Raw genomic sequence first — 26,102 nt, forward strand, 5'->3', positions numbered from 1 at the left:
CCCCCACACTCACCACCCCATCCCCACACACTCACCACCACACACTCACCACCACACACTCACCACCCTATCCCCATCCCTACACACTCACCACCCTATCCCCATCCCTACACACTCACCACCTATCCCCTCACTCACCACCCATCCCCACACTCACCACCACACACTCACCACCCTATCCCCATCCCTACACACTCACCACCCCATCCCTACACACTCACCCCTTATCCCCACACTCACCACCTATCCCCACACTCACCACCCCACCCCCTCACTCACCACCCTATCCCCACACTCACCTTCCTATCCTCACACTCTCTTCCTTTTGCTGGGCCCCTTCCTCTCTTCTCTTATTTCTCCTCCAGTTAGACCTCTTCCTTTCATCTATCTAGATATGAACTTGCATGTAGATTCTACAGAAAACGTGTTTGCCATTCTGTCATTCCCAGTCCTCTGTGTTCCCCACAGGTGTGCGAACTCCTTCATGTCTGAGCCATGTGCTGCATTCCGCCTCCTCTGCTGGCCAGCTTCCCCACTAGGTTCCTGTCTTGTCTATTACAGACAGCCTAGCAGTAAATCGCTGTGTGATGGCATTGTTCACCAACTGCGGGGTCTGAGTATAAACCCAGGGGCTATCTCCATTTCTATGGTTTTGAGGTACCGCCATGCCGATTCCCATGGTGGCTGTGCAGATTGCATTCCCACCAGCAATGAGTAAGGGTCAGTCCTCTTGCCCACACCCTCTCCAGCTTTCTTGATGCCCTTCTGACTGAGGTAAGACAGAATTTTAAATCTGTTTTAGTTGACCTTTCTCTCCTTCTTTCTCCCTTCCCTTTCCTTTTTTTTTTGGGGGGGGGGTGGTGGTGGTGGTTTTGAGACAGGGTTTCTCTGTGGCTTTGGAGCCTGTCCTGGAACTCACGCTTGTTACCAGGCTGGCCTTGAACTCACAGAGATCTGCTTGCCTCTGCTTCTTGAGTGCTGGGATTAAAGGCGCGTGCCGCCACCACCCGGTCACATTTCCTTTTTGTCTAAGGATGTTAACAGTTAGGCAGGTCTTCAGATCCCCAGCTCTCTGTATTTGCTCTTTTGAGAACTATCCAGTTCGTTAGCCCATTTATTGATTAGATAATTTGGCTTTTTGGAGTTCTTACAGATTCTAGTTTTTAGCCTCACGTCTCTTCCTGTTCTGTCTCTCTGCCTCGTGCTTTGGTTGACGCTGTGATTGCTTAGCTTCCTGCCCAGGTTACCTGTTGCCATGCCTCCCCTGCCGTTTTGGACTCTTCCGTAAGTCTAAGTGAATATTTTGTTCTTAAGTCATGTTTGGTCCTGGTATCTTATCACAGCAGCCGAGAAGGAACTAATACAAATGTAGACAGTTCTGTTTATGGCCGAGCACACCTTAGACCAGTGCTTTTCCACCTCCCTAGTGCTACGACGCTTTGGTCCTACTCCATAACTGTAATTTTGCTGCTATTGTGAATTGTAATGTAAATATCTGATAGCAGGACATTTGATCTGTGACCCTGAAAGGAGTTGTGACCCACAGGTTGAGAACCACTGCCTTAGACAGTTACTGTCTACACTTTGAGGTTGTGGAAGTCTTTATTGACTAGTTACACTAATCTGCAGTGGCATAGATGTGTATTCAGTTTAATACCGTGTCCATTTAGTAAAAGAAGAGTAAGCTCACCTCTGTGCCCTATGAGCGCCCTACTTGCTGGTCCCTTATTCTTGAGTTTGGTTTGCACGAATTTTATTGAGAATTGTGTCTATGTTCAATAAGTGTATTGGTCTGTTTGTTGTATGTCCTTATCAAGATACAGTTCGCTTCATAGAGTGAGTCTGGTCATATTTCTTCGCCTCCTGTTGTGGGAAAGGTGAGCATCGGTGTTGATCCATCTCTAAGAAGTCAGTCAGATCTAGGGCTTCTCTTGGGCGTTTACTGCTCTGTTTTGTTTTCATCGTGTGGTGTGGGTTTAAATGGTTTTATCCTCCTAATGGCTGGTCATATGTAGCTACGGATTTATCTATTAGAATTCTACTTTATCTAGTTTTTTTAGACTACAACTTTTAAAGATACTTTCTAAAGATCCCTGAATTTTATTGAAATCTTTTGTAATTTTCCCCCTTTTTGTCTTTGATCTTATTGATTTGGATCTTTGTTGTTGTTAGTTTAACAGAGTTCACCAATCCTATTTAAAATTCTTTTTTTTCAAAGAGCCTACTTTGTGACTAGATGTCATATACATATTTGAGTCTATGTAACATTATTTTAGTCTGCACAGGACGTAATTCAGACATTTGTATTTGTTGAGATTGACTTTGTGGCCTCGAATGCGCTCTGTTTTAGGGATGGTTTTGTGTGTGCAGTGAGTATTCTGTATCTGTTGGATGGGACATTCCAGGTGTCTGTTAACCCGTTTGCTCTCTGGTGCATCTGTTGGGATAACCTGTCGTTACTAGATGAGAGGGGATGGGAGTCGTCTGTATTGTGTCCTTTCATGTGTTGGACATTCACGGCCCGATGTGTGGTTCATCTGCATATCTACTGTTGTTACATCCTGATGAATTTTGCGGCCATTGTTAACGTGTGGTGGCTCCCTTTGTCTTCTCTGTGGTTTGAAGTCCCCTTTATGCTACATCATTTTCAGCTTTCGTCCATTTAATACAGAAGTCATCTGACTCTCAGATTGTGTTTTGTTTGTTTTGTTTTGTTGTTTGTTTCCAATGATTTGTGTTTCTTGGAGACATTTGGAACGTATTTTTTAATTTGCTCAGCCAGTATGTTGCCTTTTTAGTTGTGAGTTAAGACTGTTTCTGTTTAGATTTTATTGGGAGAGGTTTGCTGATTCCCATAACATTGTCAGTTGTGTTTCTCCTTGGTTGGGTTATGATTTGCTCTCTTCTCCACCCCCACCCTCCTTGGTTTACTATGTTTGGTATAATTTCTCTTTTAGCTGTCCTTTGTTCATCTGTTCTCATGAAATTTATTCTTTTCTGTGTTCTCATGATTGACAATGTCTTCTGTGTTTGATATTCCTCTAAGCATTTAATGCAGTGTTAGCTTGGTCATGAACTGTCAATTTGTGCTTGCCTTGATGTATCTTTGTTTCATTGAAAGATTACTTAGGGCCAGACAGTGGTGGCGCACACCTTTAATCCCACTACTTGAAAGGCAGAGACAGGTGGATATTTGTGTGTTCCTGGTCTACAGAGCGAGTTCCAGGATAGGCCCCAAAGCTACAGAGAAACCTGTTGGAGGAAGGCCGCTTGTTCATCCTGGCCACCCAGAACCGAAATAACCACACAGAAACTGTATTAATTAAATCACCGCTTGGCCCATTATCTCTAGCTTCTTATTGGCTAACTCATATTAATTTAACCCATTTCTATTATTCTGTATATCGCCACAAGGTTGTGGCTAACTGGCAAAGATTCGGCATGTCTGACTCTGCCTTCTTCCTTCAGCATTTAGTTCCGTCTTCCCACCTACCTAAGTTCTGTCCTATCAATAGGCCAGGACAGTTTCTTTATGCATTAATGGTGTTCACAGCACACAGAGGGGACTCCCACATCAGAAACCCTCTCTTGGGAAAAAAAAATCACTTAGATGGTAGGTGTGGTTCTTTCGGTTGGCAATTACTTGCTTTCATGGCTTGAAGTGTCCCCTGCTCGCCTGATTTTGGGGGCTGCTGATGTTACTGGTGAGTAGATTGCCTCATCCCCTGCAACTTCTAATGTTGGCTGTTTACTTAGTTGTTGTTTTAAATACTGAGTATGATATGTATAGAAAGATTTATCTTTAGGCTTAATCAATTTAAATTTCTAAATGTTAGGGTTTCCCTTTCCCTGGATTTAGAAATTTTGATGTTGTTAATTTCATCAACCATTTTCTGTGCCTTTATTCTTTCTCCCCTATGGATGGATCCCCCCCCCCACGTGTGGAGGGTGGGTAATTGAGCTTAGGGCCTTCCATGTACTAGACAAGCATTCTATACTGAGCTTCAGCCTTGTCCACGGAGTCTTACGTCTCATCCCTTGATTGTATCCTAGAGTTCTTTCATGTTGGGATCATGCTTGTTTATTTAATCTTCTGCAGTTGATACCTGAGTGTAGTTTTTACCTCATTCTCCATCCCAGGTATTCTGTCTGCTGCTTGGTTGAACCTTTGCTTTTGCTTTCTATCTGTGTCGTATTTGATTCGTTGACTCTTTAATTGCTATGATTTTCTATTTTTTCCAAGATGTCTCCGCCCTTTCTCATGAGACTGCCCTTTTTAGTGCACACTGCTGGCTTTCTTGCCCCTGGTACTGATTCCCTCGTGTTTCCAGTTTTCCTTCCCAGGGCCTAGACTGGTTTATGTCATTCGTTTGCTCGTCTAGATTGTCTTTGAGGTTAGTGCCACTTTGTTGGGAACTTTTGAGCTTGTCATCGGTACTTTGATACCACAGGACTTTGAATTCACTGGTAGAGGAGGCACAACTTTTTGGAGGCATCATGTTCCTTTGTTGTTCGTGTTGCTTGTGTGTTTGCGTGTTGTGCTTTGCGAGTGGATTGGTGTGATTTCTTGTCTAATTTTGTCTGGGGATCTTTAGAGTGAGCAGCCCCCTGTGAAGTCCCCATCCCAGCACCACGCAGGAGACAACAGGCTCTCGTAGCAGCAATAATGAGAAAGAGAGACTTCTGCTTATAGTACGTTCACTGTCGCCCACTGTGTCCCCTCCGAAGCAGTCAGAACCGATGGAGAGTGGTATGAAGTTTAGATGACGTAGGGAAAAGTAAAAGTGGTGAATGAAGGATGTACATAGAGGGGCCTGGGAGTGCAGCACAGGGCAGAGGCTCACTGAAAGAAAGAAGAAACAGAAGTGGGGAGTATTAGGAAGGAAAAAAGAAAACCGAGAGATTAGAAAAAATAACCTAAAAAGTTCCTGATAATGAGAAAGTTGTTGCCAAAAGTTAGGAAAGACTAAGGTGAGAAATAAAAATATAAATACCGTAAAAGAGAGTGTGGGGCCAGGGAGAGATGGCTCCTTTGGGACAGTGTCTCCCTTGCCTGCGGGAGGACCTGAGCTCGGTGTGCTTGTGGAAGCTGAGACTAAACATGAAAACACAAAAGCCTTTAGAGGAGAGACCAAGCTGCAGGGATGGCGCATTGGGAGTGCTTGCTGCGTGAGAATGAGGACCTGGGCTTGGATCCTTGGAGTCCCCGTGAAGACTGGGCATTGTGGTGGCTCGTACCTGTAATCCCAGTTTAGAGGTGGAGACAGGAGGATTCCTAAGCTCATTGGCCAGCTAGGTCAGCGGGATCACTGGTTTTTAGGTTAGATGAGAGACCCTGTCTTAAAAGACAGAGGTTGGGGAAGGCACTCAGTCTCGCTTGCTTCCACAGGCACACACGCACGCACGCAAGCACACATGCATACGTGGCGGGGCCTGCGAGTAGTACTGGAATGCAACAGAAAGAAGAGGAACTGCAAGGACCGGAGAAGGAAAATAACAGCAACAAAAATACTGCCCAACAATGAAAAAATTGCCCTTGGCAAATGAATACAGCTTTCCTAGGAAAAGATGGCAGTCGTGCAGCACGCACTTCCAGAGGGGACTTAGGGGGCCTGTGTAGGTGCTCACGGAGGCCACCCTCGCCTGTGCTCTCAGAGAACTAATCCTGGCCCTATCTGACCTATTTATTGCTGATTTATGTTAAACTCTAGGGCCTGTCAACCCCAGAGACTCATGTAGAACGTTTGTCCTTAGCGAAAAGGTCAAGCTTTGCAGCTTCCTTCAATCCTAGTTTGAATTCGGCAGTCAGGGCAAGCCCTGCGCACGTCTGCTGTGTGTGGTGCGGTTACCGTGTTCTTTCATTCCCAGTGGGTAAAGCCCCTGAAGGCGCAGCCAGAACAGATGAGAACTCTGGAAGCAGAGAACATGAGGTAGACGTGGCTTCTCTGCCCGGGCATGGGTTCATTCCTGCCTTGAAGCTTCTCCGCTCCCTGCACTGACTTTCAAACCCATATATGGTGTCTTCCTCTGGTAATCATTTGTTAAAATAAACGTTGGTAAGAGGTCATAAGGGGGAGAGGCTAAAATTGATGGATCACGCCTCTCTGAGTGCAGCTGTAGGGCCCACACTCTGTGGCTGTTAAGTGGACTTCCGGAAGTATAGCCTGCGTTTCTTTGGAGCACGAGTTCTGGTAGCTCAGCCGCCAGAGAGGTCTGGAAAGGGTGGTGAATACCTTTCGACGAGTTGTGTCGTGAAGTTTGAGGTCTCCCTCTGCTCCCATTAGCTGTGTTCGACAGTTTGACTTCTCTTCTCGTGTCATATATGTATATATGGCTTTAATTTATAAAGTATTTAGGGACCACAAGTGAAAGAAAACATAAGATACCTATCTTCCTGACTCTGGCTTTGTTTTTTATTTTCATTATGTCCAGTCATACCACTTTCTCTGTCTCTTTCTTTAAGCAGTGTGGGAGCACAGATTAGGTTAGCTGTTTGAAAGGACTTTCTGAGGATGGAAACAGTCAAACTGCAGTAAGAATTAACAGCAAGAACAAATGCGCAGACAGATAATATCAGATGACGAGTCTGTCGGAGCCAGTCTTGCTGTCTTTAATAAGGTGGGAGGAAACGGTGCGCATATGTATCTCAGCAGACACGTGCTTGTTAGATAGACCAGACACAAATCTCTGGGGGTGACTGTCCCTAATGGTGTGCAGTTAATTCTACGGCTGCTCCGACTGACCTCAAGTATGGAAAAGGGGAAGCCTGTTTGGGCATGTCAGTGTTCATCTGTGACCCAACACAGGCTGACCAAACCTGGGGAGCACTGGGTGATAACTGAGCCAAGCTTCCTGCCTGGAATCTTCTAGTGGATCCACTTAAGGATGAGTTCTAGGGGCCCCTTGGCTTCTCAGGGCCAAGTAGCTTCTTAGGATGACTTGCGTTCGTAGATCTAGAACTGGAACAGGTTTGGTTATGTCTCCTTTTCATCCGCCAGGGGGCCTCAGCTCAGGGCTCCTGGAGTCTTGCAAGCAACTGTGATAAAGGATGCGACGACACAGCTCCATCCTTAGAGAGCCCAGCAGCCTCCATTTCATCTTTCTGTTCTGAATCTAAAACAGATCCCCAAAGAAGTAGCTGACATCTTCAACGCTCCCAGTGACGATGAAGACTTTGTGGGTTTCCAGGATGATGTTCCCATGGAAAACCTGTCAGAGAGCTGTGATAGTTTGGATTCCTTGGAGTTGGAGAAACAGGTAGGAGTCTTTCCTTTCAGCAGAAGCCTGCGGCAGGGTTTGGGCACTCCTTCACCTCCGTGCAGCCATAAGTAGGCAATGTTCTGAGCTGCTGGGTACCATGTTTCAGAATTTTATCTTCATGCTCCCGAAGCAGGTGAGGAGAGGCCATGAACAGTCCTGTCAATGACGGGATGCCACATGAGTAAATCCACTTTCTCAGTTCCTCCAGCTGTCCGCTGTGTGTGTTCAATCCCCCTCTCCCCAGCTGGCAGGGAAGGGCTACCATGCTCCCACAGCAGTGAGCTGCGAGACAGGTACCACGTACTGGTCCGCACAAGGCTCCGATGCCCTGTTTCGGGAGCCTGGGCAGAGTTATTTAACAGTTCTGAGAGCTAGATTCCTGGAGCTTTATATGCACCTACATGACAATGACCAGTCGGATTATTCAGCTTCCATGACATACTCTCCCGAGGTCATGTGACACTCAAGAGTCTTCATTGTCTGTCGCCATGACCTCCACTAACGCCAATCCTGCCTGCCAGGCTCTTGGGCCTCTCTGGTCCTTGTTTGACATTTGACTCTCCTTTCTCTCAGCCTTTTGACCCATTAACCACCCCATTCCTCTTTCCAGCCTCCTGTTGGACCTTTTTTTCCCCCTGTCTTCTTTTTATGTCCCTAAGTGAGAAGTTTGATAACATATTTGTTCCCAGAGTTTGGTACTCTGTGATCTCATCAAAGCAAATCAGTTGCCACTGGTACCATGTGCTATTTTTTCAAGTTTTTACAGTTATTAATCTTCTCTAGACATTTACACCACAGTAGCAGATGAATCACAACAGAATCCTCATACTTTACGCTTCTCGTCAGTACCAATGTTGGCTTTTGTAGTCCCCGCCCTCCTTCCCACCCCATTTTTTTTTTTTTCATCCAATCTCACTGTATCTTCCTGGCTGACTGGGAACTCTGTAGGTAGGCTAGGCTGGCCTTGAACTCAGAGATCCTGCCTGATTCTACTTCCTGAGTACTGGAATTAAAGGCGTGCGCCACTACCTCCCTAACTTTCTTTACCCTCCTGAGTGCTGGAATTAAAGGCGTGCACCACTACCTCCCTAACTTTCTTTACCCTCCTTTGGTGTACCTTTCTCTGTTTACACGAGGTGTCTTTTGATGCAGGCCACACCTTGCATTTCTCTTTGATCTTATTTTCTTTGCAGAATTCAAGGAATCACAAATCACACCAAGGCTAGCTATCTTGCTACCACTACACTGGTTTCTTAATCCCGGTACAAAGATGGTTGTTGTCTGGCATGGTCCCACACCTTTAGGGTAGTTTTTCTTGGATTAGGTACAGTTCCTTTCTCCTGGTGAAGGCCATCAAGGGCCCTCGTTTTCTCTGAAATAGTTGGTGGGTTTTGAACTTCCTCATTGGGACGGTCTTGATGTGCAGCTGGCTTCTCCCTCCTGTCCCGAGGGCAGCTGAAAACTTAGCACATTTCCTCCCCAGCTTGTTTCCGAGGTATCCTCGTTTCCTGTCCTCACTAGCAGTGCCCAGGAGTTGGTGAAACTTCCCTGTCCTTACACTCCTTCATTTCTCTGCTCTCTGTAGCTGCCCTAACACTCGCCCTCAAGTGAGACCCCCTTCTCCTCTTAGGACGGAGCTCAGAACCCCAGTCTCCCTGTGCATAGGTGGAGAAGGAGCGTGGTGCCTAAGCCATCATATCCCAGGTCAGTGAGAAGTGCAAGGCACGCGGGCATATGACAGTTATGTCCACAGTCGCGTCTGGCTTTGCCAGGCCCCAGGGCTGACTCCACTCTAGCGACCTTTATTGGCTGTGAGTGTGACACTCGCATTTTATACAGATACTGCATCTACTCCAGACTCCAGGGGCTGGAACACTTAGCCAAGGTCCCGTTCCAAGTCCAGGCCACCTCTGTCCAGGTGACTCCTCCCCTGGCACTTTCTCTTACCTCTTGTGCACAGCACAGATGCTGGCTGCCTTCCCTTCTGTCCGCAGGTCCTCCCTACTGAAGGGTGATTCCTTTCCCTCTGTGATAGAATGTTTATGTCTGCCTCTGTCTGAGGACTCGTGAGCCTGTCTGACTCCTCAGATAAGAAACCACACTTGCACAGTGCTTTTCAGTTTCCCTGGCCCTGACCTTTAGTTAGGCTATCCCTTTGATCTCGTTTCAAGCGTGTAGTACTCTGCATCACTCATGGGTGTTGACTGGGTACAGTTGGTACACAGACCAGTCCTTGTTCATGTCACACGAGCGTCCTGTGCTTATAGTGTTAATCATAGTGGACACTGGTTCCTTGGTCTTGCCTTGGCAGTGTAATGAGCAACTTTCAGAAAGCAAAGAGCTGTGTGAGCCTTTACCCAACCATGCAGGAAGCAGTAAGCTTGTAGCAAAGCCATTTTAATCCAGTCGGGACTGATCGGTCACCTTCTCTAGGGTAGAAACTGCCAGGAAGGTAGGAAGGTTGGAACTCACTGCTCTGAGGCTTGGCTTATTCTCTTGCAGGCTCTGTATGGGATTTGGGGCATCTGTTGAGTTTCTGCTTTGAGATGAGTGCACGGAAAAAGCCCCCAGGGTTCTCCAGATGTGTCCTGCACTCGGGTGCTTGGCAGGTCTCCTTAGCAGGTGACGGCTGCACTGGTTTCTTTCTTTTGATTGGTTTTTATGTTTTGTGTAGGAGTGTTTATTTGAACGTGGATAAATGTGCCACTTGCTAGAGGTGTGTGAACCCTTACACTGGAGCTAGAGGTGGTTCGAAGCCACCACATGGGCTAGGACCTGAACCTGCATCCCCTGAGAAAACATTGAGCCCTCTTAACCACTGTGGCCTCTCTAGCCCCACACTTGCTCTTTTATTAATTTCAGCCCCTGACCCTCACCCTGTGGTTCATTTTATCCAGCTGAGAGAAAGGGCATCAGCCTGCGCAGTGTGTGCAGCTGACTCTGGCTCCCTCCCTTAAACGCAGTTTGATTTCTCATGAAGGAGCTACTTCTTTTCTTTCTCTTTTTTGTAGTTGCACGGCAGCTAACAACAAAGGAAGCAATTTAGCAAACCCATTCCAATTAACCATAATTTATAGGAGACTTTCTTAAGCTCAGAACGCTAGTTGTAGGCATTTCTTTCTCCACTACCTGTAAGTTTTCCCGCTATTATATATTTCTCTCTTATCTTTTTTCCCCCAGAGATATCTGAGTCTGAAGAAGTGCATAATTAAAGCCAGAGAAAGGCAGCAATGAACTAAGACGTGCCAAGCAAATGTGGTGCTAAGAGGGGTCACTCACTGCCTTGCTGCGTTTCGGGACAGGGACCATAGTCCTGGTGCAGTGTTTTAACTTTCAGGAAGCCAAAGGCGGTCTCCCTTTGAGTCTGCCATTCTTCCTGTCCTTCTTTCAGACACTTAAGAGAACTAGACTTCCTTCCCTCTCTGTAGCATTTCCAAAGAAAATAAAAATCATTATTAGAAAATGCCTTTGCTCAGTCTTGCAAGAGAGGAGCCCAGGGTGAGAAGGGTAGAGATTTCCATTAGTCCCCATGCTTGTGTCCTCGGAGTGGAGCGAGTCCAATTTCTAGCCATGGGTGAGGGGTGTAAGGGCCTTGGCACCCTCCTGTGGAGAAACCCACCACTGTATTAGAAGGGGATGTAAGTTTATCCACTGGAGAGCATCCAGATAGCTACAAGGAGGAAAGCTAGCAAGTAGGTGTCCACTTTCCACAAGTTTCTGCGAAGGCCAACAGCCTGGTTTTGGTGGCTGGGCCAGAACATTGAATTCCACCAATTCTCCCCGTCAGGGCAGGAGTGACCAAGACACTATACTGATTGAGATTTTCTTGTTTGCAAGTCTTCGTTTCTGTAAGGTTTAGAAAACGTGTGCTGTTTATTGTGGTTGTAGTAAAATACACATGACATATCCTGTCATTGTAAACATTTTAAGTAGCATTAAGCATAATGTACATTGTCATGAAGCTGTCCCTGCTACCCAACTCCAGAACATTCTGACCCAATAGAAAGTCTTGCCCATTCGACAGTAAGTCCCGCCCAGCAACCACTATTTTTTTTTTCTCCTGTCTCTTTGTGAATGTGTTTGGTAGTTGACTTTTGAGACAGTGCCTCACCATGTAGTTCAGGGTGTGAATCCTGCCTCAGCCTCTATCCCAGTGCCCTCCCAGAGTACTGGCTCTGTGTCACCATGTCTCGCTTTACTGTGTGTTTTTAATTTAGCAGGATGTGTGCTTCCATTCCCAATACCTTACTGAAGAGTTGAGGAGGATCTTCATAGAGGACACGGATTCGGACGCTGAAGACTTTGAAGGATTTACAGAGAGTGAGCTGAACGTAAGCAGTGACCCAGAGGTAACTGCAGTCCTCTTGCCACAAAGGGGTGGGCTGTAATGTTGCTGGTGCTGTCTCCATGAAGGGGTGGGCTGTAATGTTCCTAGTCCTGTCTCCATGAAGGGGTGGACTGCAGTGTTCTAGTCCTGCTCCATGAAGGGGTGGGCTGCAGTGTTCTAGTCTCCATGAAGGGGTGGGCTGCAATGTTCTAGTCCTGCTTTGAGTTTTCCTTTTACCCTTACATATTACCTTACAAATGAAAAAATTTTATTTTTTATTTTATTCTATTTTTAGTTGTAGAAAACAAACAATATAAAAATCACTGCTGTAGAACTGGTCCTGCCTGGTTCACAGTACACTCTTCTCCAGAGAAAATCCTCCCTCTACCCCTTGGTGGCCTTCATCATCTTACCCTGTTTATCTCGAATTCATTTTCAACTTATTTTATCTATTGAGTCTGTGTAGCATGTTCATTCAGGATGTCTCTTATAGTGTGTGCCGTTATATTTTTAAGCTAGAAGCTAATTTGGCAAAAACAGGGTAATGGAGCAAAGTGGGAGAGGCCATGCCTCCTGGTGTGGATTCTACTAACTGTAAGGATGGCTCAGGTCTTCAGGGTCCTGGGGAGTCTCCTGCTTCTGCATTATGGAAAGGCTTCCTGCAGGTCTCTTTTATATTATTCTTATTGAGGCCGTTAGTTTTCACACACTGGCATTTCAGTCATAGGTCATTTTAAATCACCTTGTTGCTGTTGATAGTGGTGGTGATGTTGGTGGTAGTGTTTTTGAAGCAAGATCTCGCACCACAGTCTAGGTTGGCCTTAAACGCATAGCGTTTCTTATGCATAAACATCTCAGGTACTGGGATTCCAGGCCTGAACCACCGTGTCAGACCATATTTAATATTTTGTTGGAATAGTTTTAGGTTTGTAAAATTAAAAAGACAGGTTGAAGAACCAACCCTGTAGGCAGAGATTGCTCGTTCGTTTCCCAGCTGCCCAGACCCATAATAATCACCCAGAAACTATATTAATTGCAGCACTGTTTGACCAATAGCTTAGGCATATTCCTGGCTAACTCTACATCTTATTTTAATCCATTTCTATTAATCTAAGTATTGCCACGAGGCTGTGATCTACCAGTAAGGTTTTCTGGAGTATTTCTCCTTTGGAAACTACGTGGCATCTCCTTGACTCTGCCTACTCTCTTTCTCTCTCTTCAGATTCCCTGCCTGACTTTATTCTGCCCTGCCATAGGCCAAATTCGCTGTATTCATCAACCAATAAAGCAACACATATACAGGACATCCCATATCATTTCCCCTTTTCAGTCTAATTGAAAAGGAAGGTTTCTTTTTTTTAAAAGATTTATTTATTTATTATGTATACAACATTCTGCCTCGATGTATGCCCACACGCCAGAAGAGGGCACCAGATCTCAGTACAGATGGTTGTGAGCCACCATGTGGTTGCTGGGAATTGAACTCAGGACCTCTGGAAGAGCAGCTAGTGCTCTTAAACTCTGAGCCATCTCTCCAGCCCCGAAAAGGAAGGTTTTAACTTTAACATATACAGAACAGTTATCAAGCAAGAATTATAGCTACAATATTAAGTCCGTTTACATTTGGCAAAATGAGGAAAATCCTCTATCATCTATCCTATCTATCAGTCTAAAGCTTTATATCTAATTTATCCTTCATCATAACTAAAGAAAACTATAACTCTCCATCTTCAAATCTTCAAAGGCCCCAGAGGATATAATATTACCTAAGTAAGCAGGAAGTATATTGTAAGCAACTTTTAAAACTCTGGAATTGACAGAGACCTCTAGCTGCCTGGACAGTCACCCAGGGGTCTCTTGTAATATTGGGACATCCATCTTCAGTCTACAGGCCCATAGAATCCAGCAGACTTTTCCATTAAGAAGGAAATTTGAAAGACAGTTTGCCTATATTGGCCATTTGTCAGTCACTTTTTTTTTCTGTTAATGCCTGGCATACTCTTTCATGAAGCAGGAACCCTGAAGAACTGTCTCATCTTCTTTAGGCAAGTTCAGCAGTCATTTCTCTGTGGGTCCTGTATGTCCAGTTCATACAGCATACCATCAAGCAGTCCAGGCAAGGGCAGTTTCTTGCCCAAATGGCTAGCCTTGTCACATTGAAGACAAATTCTGTAACGAGTTTCTTCAATGCCCATCAACTTCTCTGAAGTAATTGTTGCTGCCAGGAGCAGACATGCCTCACTGTTGAGAAAAGTCTAAGTTTTTTAAACCTTTTAAATGCCATATTCTTTAGGTCTTTGAAGTGTGGAAGATTATATCACTGAAATATATCTGTGCACATGTATAAAACCTTACTATCATGACTACAAGTTTGACTGTTATAAATGACTATGTATTAATCTGCAATTTTAATCATACATTACTTTTCTAAATGAACTTAGCGTTATATCTTAAACAAGAACAGAAATACGTATAACAAAAGTGACCATAAATTTGTATCAATAGACCAAGATCTATTCCAGTGCAAAAATATTCATCTCTATATCATAGTCTTCCTTATTTATTTGTTACTTAGAAATTGACTGTGGCCATTAATCACTTATAATCAACACCTTTTAAATGAAAACAAACATTTATAGACAATTATTTTGGAAATTTGGGCACAGTTTTTCCAAACTATTTCCTGTTGTTTGTTGGGTGAAGTACTTTTAGGGGTTTATAGAGACCTTTTTGGGGGGTTTTGTTCCATCAAATCACATTAGCCTGGAGGGAACCCATCTGTGGAAACAAAAGCAGAACCTTTTTTCCAAAGTAACATACCCTTAGACTCAGATTTTGAAGTCAAGATAATGTGGTTGCTGGAAATTGAACTCTGGACCTTTGGAAGAGCAGGCAATGCTCTCAACTGCTGAGCCATCTCTCCAGCCCCCAGTCAAAAAATATTTAAGAAAACACAGTTATATACATAATCTAGACTTTCTGTGTATATTCCATTTTTACATGGCTTATTTTTCTTTACTCCTTTAATCTATGACTGTCTGTAGTCTTTTATATTACTCTTACTGTCTCTTTAAAGACATTGCTTTAGTTTTTAAAACTATTTTTTAATTAACTGATTATATTCTTTTTCTTCTCTCTCCCAAGCCTACGATCCTTTTTTAAACACTGTGACCCATCCAGAGGTGTATTTTTGTCTGAATCTGTCTTTATAGCATATCCGAAATCCTTTTCTGGCAAGTGTGGTTGCAGCAGCCCTGGATGCTGGCTCTGCCTCTCTCGGTCTTTCAATACGACGAGGTGTGTTTGCCGCCAGCTCCAGGACCGCCAGGTAGGAGCCATGCTCACCACCAGGGACTCAGCAGGTCTATGTCACACCATCAAGCAGTTTGTAACAAGCTGCTCACAGACCCCATTTAAGTGCACGACCTCCTGAAAGAGCCAGAGTTCCTTCTACCAGTACGAACCAGGAAGTGGCATCTTAAAGAAGCCATGTTTTTTTGCTGCTAAAACTAAGTCAGGAAGACTTCTCTTAAAAAGCTGCCAGCAGCCGGGTGGTGGTGGTGCACGCCTTTAATCCCAGCACTTGGGAGGCAGAGGCAGGAGGATCTCTGTGAGTTCGAGACTAGCCTGGTCTACAGAGCTAGTTCCAGGACAGGCTCTAAAACCACAGAGAAACCCTGTCTCGAAAAACAAACAAAAAAAAAAGCTGCCACCAAATAAGAGTCTATCTGAAAAAATGCGGCTACCAAGATGCTGAGCTTAACTTCATTATTTCGTGTCTAGAATTCCTTCCCAAGCTCTGTTTTTTTGTGGATGTAGTTGCCTCTTGTAGGCACACCATTTGTAGGTGCTCATTCCTTTCTCAGTCCCTAGACCTGAAATAATCACACAGAAACTGCATTAATTACAGCACTGTTTGACCAATACCTTAGGTATATCCCTGACTAACTCTTATATTAACCCATTTCTGTTAATCTATATATCACCATGAGGCTGTGGCCTACCGGTAAGGTTTTCTGGCATCTCTCTCCTTCAGCAGCTACGTGGTGTCTCACAGACTCTTTCTACTCTCTCCCTTTATCTCTGTCTGGATTTCCTGCCTGGGTTTATTCTGCCCTGCCATAGGCCAAAGCAGCTTGATTCATCAACCAATAAAGCAACGCATATACAGGACTTGTTCCATCAGAACTCCTGCATGCTTTGATCTAGTCTCCCTTCACATGATTGCCATGAGTTTGGGGGCTAAAGTTAGTGTACTGATGGAGGTGGGACTTCTTTCTATCTGTTGCTTTCATTGGTTAATTAATAAAGAAACTGCTTGGCCTGATAGGGCAGAATTTAGTTAGGCGGAGTAGACCAAACAGAATGCTGGGAAGAAGGGACGTGAGACAGACGCCATAGCTCTCCTCGCTGAGATGGATGCAGGTTAAGAATACTCCTTGTAAGACACTACCTCCTGGTGCTACACTCATTAGAAATGGGTTAATCTAGATTTGAGAATTAGCTGATAAAAGGCCAGAGCTAATGGGCCAAGCAGTGTTTAAAAGAATACAGTTTCCGTGTAATTATTTTGGGGCATACGCTAGCCAGATGGCTGGGAGCTGGGGCCGCAGGAAGGCAGCCCGCCACTCATACTACAGTGTACTAACTACATGTTACACTTTTATGGGGAGTTAGCCCATGTTTTCATTGATTTGTCCTTTGAATCTTAGGTTCCGGTCCCAAGAATCACACAGAAGTAAGCCTTCCTTTTTAATTTTTAAAATTCATATTTTAACTGATTTGTAGAAATTTGGTAGAAAATTTTTAAAGCATTAGTGTTTAATGCTAACTGAACAATGGAATATTTATCTAAAAATAAATATACCACTTCCTTCTTTGCTGGTAAAGTGAGGTTAGTTTATACCTATTTGATGACACCAGCTCTTACACAGCCTTTAACACACAACCTATAGAAAGACAATCCGTGCTAATGGTGTCTTTCTCTATCCCTGTCCTTCCCTCGGGCAAATTTTAGGAATAGTCTTGGCTGTTGGCCACCTCCAGCATGGTAAGTGTACCAGCTCAGACACCCTGCTCTGCCCTCGATTTTCACAGATGCTGCAGATTTTCACCAGCAAGACACTTAAACTCTCTCAAAACGTGATGGGTTTCCTCTCTAAGTGACTTCTTTAACTGTAGAAGGAGCTGTGGGCAGGCCTGCTTTTCATCCCGCCTGGCTCCCGCATGGCTAGCTTGACACCCGAAATAACAACACACAAACTGTATTCATTCAAACACTACCTGGCCCATTAGTTCTAGCTTCTTATTGGCTAACTCTCACATCTTGATTAACCCATTTCTAATAATCTGTGCAGCACCACAAGGTGGTGGCTTACTGGGAAAGATTCAGCATGTCTGACCTGATGGCTGGCTCCATGGCATCTGCCTCACTTCCCTTCTTCCCAGCATTCTGTTCTGTTTACTCTGCCTACCTAATTTTCTGTCCTATCAGAGGGCCAAGGCAGTTTCTTTATTAACCAATGAAAGTAACAATAGACAGATGACCCTCCTCCATCATTTAACTACTGTTTTTGAGCTTAGTGATACTTAGTCAAGGAGTTTAAATTTCTAAGGAGGGAAAGTGAATTGCTCCCTCTGTAGACTCTATGTACTTATATCACACCCTGTATACATCACCCCTTTCTAGACTCTACCTATTTATATCACACCCTGTATACATCACCCCTCTGTAGACTCTGTCTTCTTATATCACACCCTGTATACATCACCCCTCTGTAGACTCTGTCTTCTTATATCACACCCTGTATATATCACCCCTCTGTAGACTCTGTCTACTATATCACACCCTGTATATATCACCCCTCTGTAGACTCTGTCTACTATATCACATCCTGTATACATCACCCCTCTGTAGACTCTGTCTACTATATCACATCCTGTATACATCACCCCTCTGTAGACTCTGTCTACTATATCATGTCCTGTATATATCACCCCTCTGTAGACTCTGTCTACTATATCACACCCTGTATACATCACCCCTCTGTAGACTCTGTCTACTATATCACACCCTGTATACATCATCCCTCTGTAGACTCTGTCTTCTTATATCACACCCTCTATATATCACCCCTCTGTAGACTCTGTCTACTATATCACACCCTGTATACATCACCCCTCTGTAGACTCTGTCTACTATATCACTGCTAGTGGAACTCAGTGTAGGCCCATTCACAAACCTGATTAGGAAATGCATTGAGGAAAAGTTGTGTTATTGGCTTTCTGTCACTAGAACACCCAAGGATTAATTTAGAAAGGTTTACTCTGTGGCTCACAGTTGGAAGGTTTCAATGCATCATTGGTTAGCTCTGTGACTTTGTGTCTGCCAAGTGAGCTGGGAACACGTGGTGGAGCCAAACTGCTCACCAAAGCCCAGAAGCCAAAAAGAGCAAGGGGGAGAATGAGTTCCCACCATCCAGCCGGGAGCATTGCTGCCTGTGCCTGGCCTCCCACTGCACACATGCTAGCTGTGTACTCTTGCCGTCCATGGTGCTGCCTGGTGCAAGGCAAGCGCAGCCACAGTGCTGACTTTGGGCATGTTTCTTCATCTCTTATTTCTCCTGCAGGCCAACTCAGATTGGGGATCATTTTGGGGAGCTGTTCAAGAAAGATTTCAAAGAAACTTTAGATTGAATATTTAAACCTGTCTCTATCATTTCTCAGAGTCTTCAGATCTCAGAGGTCACCCCCTGTCACCTGGTGACATTACTTCATTACTGCCTTCTGTTCAAACTGGTTGGTGCCTGTAAGACCAGGCCAGACTCCCCAGACTTTCTGGTTTTGTGGGGGGACTTGGTGCTGATAGGATTGTCTGCCACAGTCTATGGAGTTCTGTGCTTTCACTACGGCCCACTGTGCCCTGAGGAGGGTGTCCCCCGGTCCACTCTCGTCTCTGGTCTTCAGGCTGCCCCAGGATTGACTTTTCCTCTCACCTGTTTCTATCCTGAGTCCACTGAGGTCACATGCCCCTTTCTTGCTGTTTGGAGCAGACGGGCCTGTCTTCACCCCTGTCTTTCTCTGTTCATAATGCTTCTTTGACACACACCATTTTCCTTAGCTGTGCCTCATTCTGCTGGACTTCCATATGTTCCAGCTTGCTCCTTGGCTGCAGAGGATCCCTACTTCCGACCTGGCTCCCTAATGGCACAGTGTGTCAGAGCGTATGCAGGCACGCGGTTCCGAAGTCGATTGCCTGTGCTTTGATGTGTTCATTAGCAAACTTCATGTGTGTTCAGCTGGATTGTTCAGAGAGTGTTAGTGGAAGGGAACACTTTTTGCTGCAATATCAGAGTAATTTTTTTGTGTATTTTTAGTGCTAGGGATTGAACCCAGGGCCCCATACATGTGTTGATTAATTTTCTCCCACTGACCTGTATTCCTGCCTAGAATAGTTTGGTAGGTGGCGACAACTGTCTTCATCCTTCTTTGTCATTCATTTCTCTTTGTCCCTTAGCTTGTGCAGTCAGAGCTGAGTGACAGTGGCAAAACCGCTGTGGAGAGTGAGGAGGAGGAAGAAGAAGAGGAGGAAGAGGAGGCTGTACCTAGGAGAGGCAGGGCCACAAGAGGCAGTTTTGGTCTTCGAGTAGCTTTTCAATTCCCCACCAAAAAACTGGCAAAAACACCCAATAAAAGTAGCTTACACTTAGTGGACAGCAAAACTGATCTCAGAAGAGAAAAAGGCTGCAGACAGGCCAAGGAACGGGAAGACTCTGCCTCTGAGTCTGACGATGACTCCAGGACTGAGAGCCAGAATTCGGATGCTCTGCTGAAAAGGGCCATGAATATCAAAGAAAACAAGGCCATGGTAAGTGCTCGCAGGGCACTGCACCGTAGGCAGCTGCCGCACAGGTGCTCTCGGGAGGGCAGGTGTACTGTGGGGTGCTTTGGTGTGAATGATGAGCTTTGGGAATGGAAAGACTCGAGGACCACTTATGGCTGCTCCAAGGATGCTGCCCCCCAGGGTTGAGCACGGTTGAGCAGGCTTGAGTACTAAGTTGGCAGAGGTACTAGAAAGAAGTGAAGAGGAGCTTGGCTGTCACTGAGCCCAGGGAGAACTGCCGTGGGAAGCTGCTTACTTCTGAAGGATGGAGAAAGGCTGGCAGTTAGCGGCCCTGAGGTGTTCTAATTCACCTACGCCTTGGTTAGCTTAACCTACATGTATTTGGGTTCCTCTATGTGGCAGCATTGAACGCCACTCTTTTTTTCCTAGTTTTACACTGACAGGATTTCAAGGCATTCTGCCAGTTGTAGTTTTTTTCTCACTTTGATTTTTTTTTTTTTTTTTGTTTGTTCTTTTGAGACAGAGTTTCTCTGTGTAGCTCTGGCTGTCCTGGAACTCACTATATAGACCAGGCTGACTTCAAACTCACAGAGATCCGCCTGCCTCTGCCTTCTGGTTGCTGGGATTAAAGGTGTGCACCACAACTCAGCTTTTTGATGACTATTTATTTTTATCATTTATTTATTGAGTTTTTTGTTTGTTTGTTTTGTTTTTTTGAGACAGGCCTTTTCTGCTTAACAGGCCTGGCTGTCCTGGAACTTGCTTTGTAGACCAGGCTGACCTCAAACTTCCTGAGATCAACTGCTTCTGCCTCCCGAGTCCTGGGGTTAAAGGTGTGGGCCTCCACCGCCTGGCTGTTGTTTGAAAGGCTATCTTTTTAAAAAGCACAGTGGAATGATACTGTATACATAGGCCTGTGCCTAATAAGAGAACATAGTCCCTTTGGGGGATTTTGTTTATGTTTTTTAGAGACAAATTTGCTTGGCTAAATGAACTTTTAACACCCTACCCATCTGTATCATTTCAGTAAGAACTATATTATACATGGTAATTCTTAGTACTGCCATATTTCTGTGAATCTAAAACTGAAAATCCTGATTAAAGTCCCAGGTAGCATATTAGTGTCTGCTGGTTGGCAGTAGGTGTCTGGGGATTGTATCTGGTCTCTGTAAGGAGCCTAGACTAGCCACAGACTTCCTGTTCCTCTGTGTCTGCTCCCTGGGTGCGAGGCTTATAGCAAGTGCTACCAGTCAAGGCCTAGCAAGTGTTTGGTTGAATTGGGAGCTCTGACAAAGAAGCTGACCCCTTCTCTGGACATACTGACATCTGAGCTTCCACTTGGTGTTGGCTCAGGTGAGCTATGGCGTTATCTTCTTACTCAGGAGGTGAAATCTTACAGTTACTGAGATGACGCGTGAGAGGTGTTGATTTCAGACTGTTTCCTTGACTGACATCACACCCCCTTTCTTTCTAACCTTAGCTCGCTCAGTTGTTGGCAGAACTGAACTCGGTGCCAGATTTCTTCCCTGTGCGAACCCCGCCCTCAGCTTCTGTAAGTGGAACTCTGACCCGGTTCTGCTCTCTAGGAACTGGTAGCTTTCTGTTCAAGGGGGACTCAGATACATCTGTCTGTGCCCTTGGTTTCAGAAGAGGAGAACAGCACGGCGGGCCTTCTCAGAGGGACAGGTCATACGGCGCATGAACCCAGCCCGCAGCGCACGGCCCCCAGAGAAGTTTGCCCTGGAAAACTTCACCTTCTCGGCCGCCAAGCTTTCTGAAGAGCTTTCCAGCTTCAGAAGGAGGACAGTCAGTGGGGTATTTACTGTCTGATAAGCAGATGTCCCTCAAGCGCGAGCGGTTCATTATGCCTATGCTGGCTGCTGGGTTGTCTTGAGTCAGCAGGCCTGCAGCAGTTAAGAGCTTGAATTCCACCGTGTTCATCTGAGAGTGTGTGTTGAGGAGACCCTGGGCTGCTGGGCTGCAGATCATACTGAGAGTCCTTGAGTAACAGGAGCGGAGGGAGGAGCGGGTGGCGGGGGAGAGCACTGGCCCAGCTGGCTTTGACTGCCAGCCTTGGTTTCGCACTATGGAAAGTGCAAGAGCTCCTCCTTGCTTGTTTGTTTGAGGAATGACCCCTTTCCCCCCTTTTTATTGTTGTTGTTGTTTTGTTTTATTTTTTCAAGACCCGGTTTCTCTGTAGCTTTGGAGCCTGTCTTGGAACTAGCTCTTGTAGTCTCAAGTTCACAAAGATCCGCCTGCTTCTGCCTCCTGAGTTTAAAGGAGTTTAATCCTCCTGGATTAAAGGTGTCTACCACCACTGCCCGGCTGGGACTGGCCCTTTTGAATGCTGTTGGGAAAGACGGGGAAACTGAGGAGCTGCCCTATATGTGGGTTTGGCTGTTCCCTTGGTCATGGGCTCATTTCCCTGTTTCTTTCAAGTTTATAGTTCAAGTGCCCTCCAAGGGAACTTGGATTGGGGCCAGAGCCCACCAAATGACCACACAGACAAAGGAGACATGGTCAGCCTTCGATCTCTAAGCACGTTTAAGATCTTTGTTCTGGTTTTCAGTACTTTGATGTGTGTGCCATGTTATCCTGGGTTTTCCTTGCAGGTAAAATGCCAGCAACATAGACGACGTCACCGCGTGTCTTCTTTTCGCGCCGTGAAGGACATCACTGAAGAAGATTTGGGAAATGTTGCCATAACTGTGCGGGATAAAGTCTATGATAAAGTTCTGGTAAATATCACCTTCAGAGAGCTCAGGACTGAGTCTCCTGGGAGCTCACACATTTATAAACAACAGCAGCAGGCCTTCTGCTTGTCTGCCATCTTCCTGAAGGCTTGCTCTAAGCTGTGAGGGCAAAGGCAGGCTACCTAGCATAGTGATCCTGCCCAAGGGAAAAGGTTCCCTGGGGTATGTGTCCTGGCTTAGAAACGCATGTGTATATGTATATATGTTAACTATTGAACGTCTGTAGGAGGCAATGTGCCCATAGAATAAAGTAGAATTTCTGGTTGGTATGAACCAGGTTATTCTTTCCAGATGACTGCAGCGAGGATTTACTTATTCTGCATCATTTTTGTTTGTTCAACACTATTTAAAGTAGTAGAATGTTGATGGAACTCCAGCCTTTCAAAGCAAGGCTTTGCACTGATGGTTTCTAGGTCTGCAACAGTAGATTAGAGCCAAGTTCATGCTACCTGGGGCTCTCTGCTCTTCCTGATGGTTCCATTCCTTCTGTGCTCCCTGCTTAGCCTCATCTACCCTAGAACTGAAGCACTGAAAGTGGAGGTCACTGTTGTTAGTCCCTAGTAACAGTCCTGCTAGATTCTGGGCATGGGTGACGGTATCTGAATGAGTCACCGTGAATCCCGCATCCACCTCTGTTGCTTTCCCGTAGGGTAACACCTGCCATCAGTGCCGGCAGAAGACCATCGATACCAAGACAGTGTGTCGGAACCAGGGCTGTGGCGGTGTGCGGGGACAGTTCTGTGGGCCGTGCCTGCGGAATCGCTACGGAGAGGATGTGCGGACAGCGTTGCTGGATCCGGTAGGAGCAGTGTGTGTGTGTGTGTGTGTGTGTGTGTGTGTGTGTGTGTGTGTGTGTTATAAATGCGTTGATGAAGAGAAGCAAGCCTGGGGCCCCCGCGGTGCTCCTCACTCCACTCTCCCCCCTTGTAGCTTAAGACTGTGAGGCAGTTGAAGTACCCTGCTCCCCCCTGGAAAGAGAACGAGATGATTGACAGCTTGGGTGGACAGGTCCTGCAGGGCTTTCTGATGGCCAAGCCAGGGTTTACTTCAGTAGGTTCCTTCCCTTTAGCACGGTGATCTCACTCATTTGTCTAGGCCTGTCCATGGGGCAAGTCATAGTGCATCCTGCTACCCAGAACTGTGCTGAATGTCTCCTTGTCTCACACCTGCTGCCATCATTTATCGCTAGTCCATTGTGTAACAGAGATACGAGGCACACCTGCATGAGTGTGCACTGGGTTGCAGAGGCCAGAGGGCAACCTCGGTTGTCGTTATCGAGAACATCACCCGCAGAGTGTCTCACTAAGTGCTGCCTTGAACCCGGGCATTGCCATCTAAGGTCCACTCTGCCATCTCACTTTATGACCTCTTCTGCCGCATCATAGATATATATGCTGTCCCCAGTTTCTAGATGTACTGTTTAGATTAAGTGATTTAACATCAAGGTGACATACACATCAGGAGAGCTAGAATTCTCACCTTGATCTTGTGCCAAACCTGTACTAGAAATCACAGCCGGTGTGTGACCTGTGAATCACATAGGACCCAAACACAGAAGCCAACTTAGTTTTTTTAATAGCTCCCTGTCGGTGGTGTATGGTCGTGTTTAGAACAAATGTCTCCTTGTTTCTCTGACGTGGGGAGGTCTTTCTTGCTGGGTCCCTGTGCAGCCTCTCCTACACTCTGACTGAAAGATACCATGTATTAGTGGCTGGAGGAGAGGCTTGACTCAGGTCTCCTGGGCAGAATGTGGAGAAAAGGAACAATCTCTCTTCTGCCTCCTAGGAGTGGACGTGTCCTCCCTGCCGTGGGATCTGTAATTGCAGTTACTGCCGGAAACGAGATGGCCGCTGTGCCACTGGAATTCTCATTCATCTGGCCAAGTTTTACGGCTATAATAATGTCAAGGAGTACCTGGAGAGGTAAGTCTCCAGTAACGGAAAAGTGTGTGGGAACCCCGGAGGCCCTGGTTTTCCTCTCCGCTAATTTGTAGAAATCACCTTGAGTTCTATCCCTTTGTGCAGGAGAGGCTCAGATCTAGAGAATTCCTCTGTTGATATAAAGTACTCAAGTTCACAGTGGTTCAGACCATTTCCACTCGTGGTACAAAACTAATGGCGTGAGAACTCTCTGTGGAATAACACAGTCTCCACAGCCTGAAGGGCAGGGCGTCGTGAGGACGGTGTGCACTGGGAAGTGAGGAGGCCAGCTGAACGCTTGGCATTCTGTGCTCAGGGCACGAGCGTGCAGGAACCACTGGAGCTGGGATGCTGCTTCCTGCTTGCTCCCAGCCAGCTCCTTACGCACGCTTCTCCTTCTTTGGCTCAGCTTACAGAAGCAGCTGTAGCAGGCAAATGAGAGGAGACGGAACACTGGACTGCACAGAGTCCCGCTGGAGATGTGTGCCTGGCCTTCCAGCTGAACCCACAGAAGCTTGTTCCCTACAATTTACTGTTTCTAATACTATGTTTTTAAAAATGTTTATATGCTTAAAAAGATTTCTCAGGAAAATAGCAGAGCAGAGAAATCTGTATACATATCTGCATAGACCTGTACTAGAAATATCTGCTGAAGATTTAAAAGCACAATTTAAATGGGGCAGAGCTAAGGCTCAGGTAAGTTATGAACAAGATGCTCTGGCCTTTGATGTTCAGCTCTCCAAGTCACCCCAGCTACTCCTCTTACGAAGGCTGTTGCCACTGTAGTGACCGTAGCTCAAACCTAATAGTTCATCTTGATGTAGATACTGAATTCTGGGTCCTTAGAAATTTACATTGAAGAATGTTCCTCTAAACACTCAAGTGCAATTAACCACACACTGTGAGTAACTGTCCTTTTTATTAAAAGACAACAAAAAACGGACCAAGTTATAGACACTGGAGGCCTCAGGATGCTTGCCTCTTCCTTCAGGACCTGCCTGGAGCCTGCTGCTTCTATGTTTTTACATTTTTTAGGGATTTTGTTTTTTATAGAACCCTTACTGCCTTGTTTTTGAGACTTAGGGAACCATAAGAGATAAGCCATGGTGTTTTGTATGGGTGTGGTGGAGGAAGCTAAAATCAACAAGTATATATCCCAGATAGATGTTTAGTGTTTTTTGTGTGTGTCTGTGCGCGCGTGTGTGTAATACTACTATCTCCCTCCTCAAAGAACAAGGCTGTAACAGAATGCACACCCCTATGACTAGGACATGTCGCTGTGTTCTGGCTAAAGCGGGGAGACGTCGGTCACAGTGCCAAGGCCGTCTGTGCTTCCAGCAGCAGGGCCACGCCTGCCAGCACCCACTTGGCCAGCTTTTCTCTGCTCCTTAGCCTGAACGTCCAGACGTAGGTGAGGCCTCTGGCTTTGGTTTTGTAAACGGGGCACTCATAGGTGTGCTTGGTTTCCTGTCTGTCCACGGTTATGGCTTTGGCAAAGATAACGGGCATTGTGGATGTTAACTCCTTAAGGCGGGCATCAGCGAGGATTCCTGACTGTGTGTCCCATCTGGCACCTGTAGCAGAAACAGCAGCTGTGTAACTGTGGTATGTTGGTACCAATGCTCTAATTGTTTGATGCAATAAACCTACTTTTATCACCTTATCACTTATGGGTAACGTCATTATATAGCCGAGATGTTTAATGGGTTAGCGATTTTATAAGATCAAATTTTGTACAAATCCAAACCCTTTATAGTAAACTAGAAAGTATTAGAAACACAACTTTGTAACCTTCTTTACCACTGCTCTAAACTAGTTTGAAAGTCCAGGTCACTCACTGCCTACCCTTGAAATATCTGGACTGTGTCTTTGGCTTCCCTGTGTGTGTGTTCCTGCAACATAAATGCACAGATAGACACACAGCATCAAGGGCTTGGTGACATCTCAGTGACATGGCTCTGTGGGTAAAAGGTAAGGTGTTGGCCACCTGAGTTTGATCC

At 45.7% G+C, this 26,102-nt stretch overlaps 2 protein-coding genes across 12 annotated transcripts in view; one reads left to right on the forward strand and one right to left on the reverse strand.

The window, feature by feature from the left end:
• Cdca7l (cell division cycle associated 7 like) overlaps nucleotides 1-24,856 on the forward strand; it is a 46,521-nt gene extending 21,665 nt beyond the window's left edge. The window contains exons 2-10 of one of the 6 annotated variants that reach the window (XM_050120849.1): nucleotides 7,123-7,257; nucleotides 11,481-11,591; nucleotides 19,104-19,454; nucleotides 20,911-20,982; nucleotides 21,078-21,245; nucleotides 22,043-22,168; nucleotides 22,833-22,982; nucleotides 23,969-24,105; nucleotides 24,512-24,856. In XM_050120849.1, coding sequence (XP_049976806.1) covers nucleotides 7,123-7,257; nucleotides 11,481-11,591; nucleotides 19,104-19,454; nucleotides 20,911-20,982; nucleotides 21,078-21,245; nucleotides 22,043-22,168; nucleotides 22,833-22,982; nucleotides 23,969-24,105; nucleotides 24,512-24,530 — 1,269 coding nt within the window. In that variant the 3' untranslated portion in view covers nucleotides 24,531-24,856. Of the gene's footprint in view, nucleotides 1-7,122; nucleotides 7,258-11,477; nucleotides 11,610-19,103; nucleotides 19,455-20,910; nucleotides 20,983-21,077; nucleotides 21,246-22,042; nucleotides 22,169-22,832; nucleotides 22,983-23,968; nucleotides 24,106-24,511 lie in introns of all 6 variants that reach the window. The other 5 variants (XM_050120847.1, XM_050120846.1, XM_050120848.1 and 2 more) reach the window with 5 other exon arrangements.
• Nucleotides 24,857-25,002: 146 nt separating this feature from the next.
• The window catches only part of Dnah11 (dynein axonemal heavy chain 11), a 324,204-nt gene continuing 323,104 nt past the window's right edge, over nucleotides 25,003-26,102 (reverse strand). For 5 of the 6 annotated variants that reach the window (XM_050120839.1, XM_050120837.1, XM_050120838.1 and 2 more), the window contains one exon: nucleotides 25,003-25,676. In XM_050120839.1, coding sequence (XP_049976796.1) covers nucleotides 25,411-25,676 — 266 coding nt within the window. In that variant the 3' untranslated portion in view covers nucleotides 25,003-25,410. The remainder of the gene's footprint in view (nucleotides 25,677-26,102) is intronic. The other variant, XM_050120840.1, reaches the window with a different exon arrangement.

The sequence above is a fragment of the Alexandromys fortis genome, unplaced genomic scaffold (genome assembly GCF_014885135.2).
Source record: "Alexandromys fortis isolate MF-2015 unplaced genomic scaffold, M_Fortis_MF-2015_v1.1 scaffold_182, whole genome shotgun sequence".
Lineage (NCBI taxonomy): Eukaryota > Metazoa > Chordata > Mammalia > Rodentia > Cricetidae > Alexandromys > Alexandromys fortis.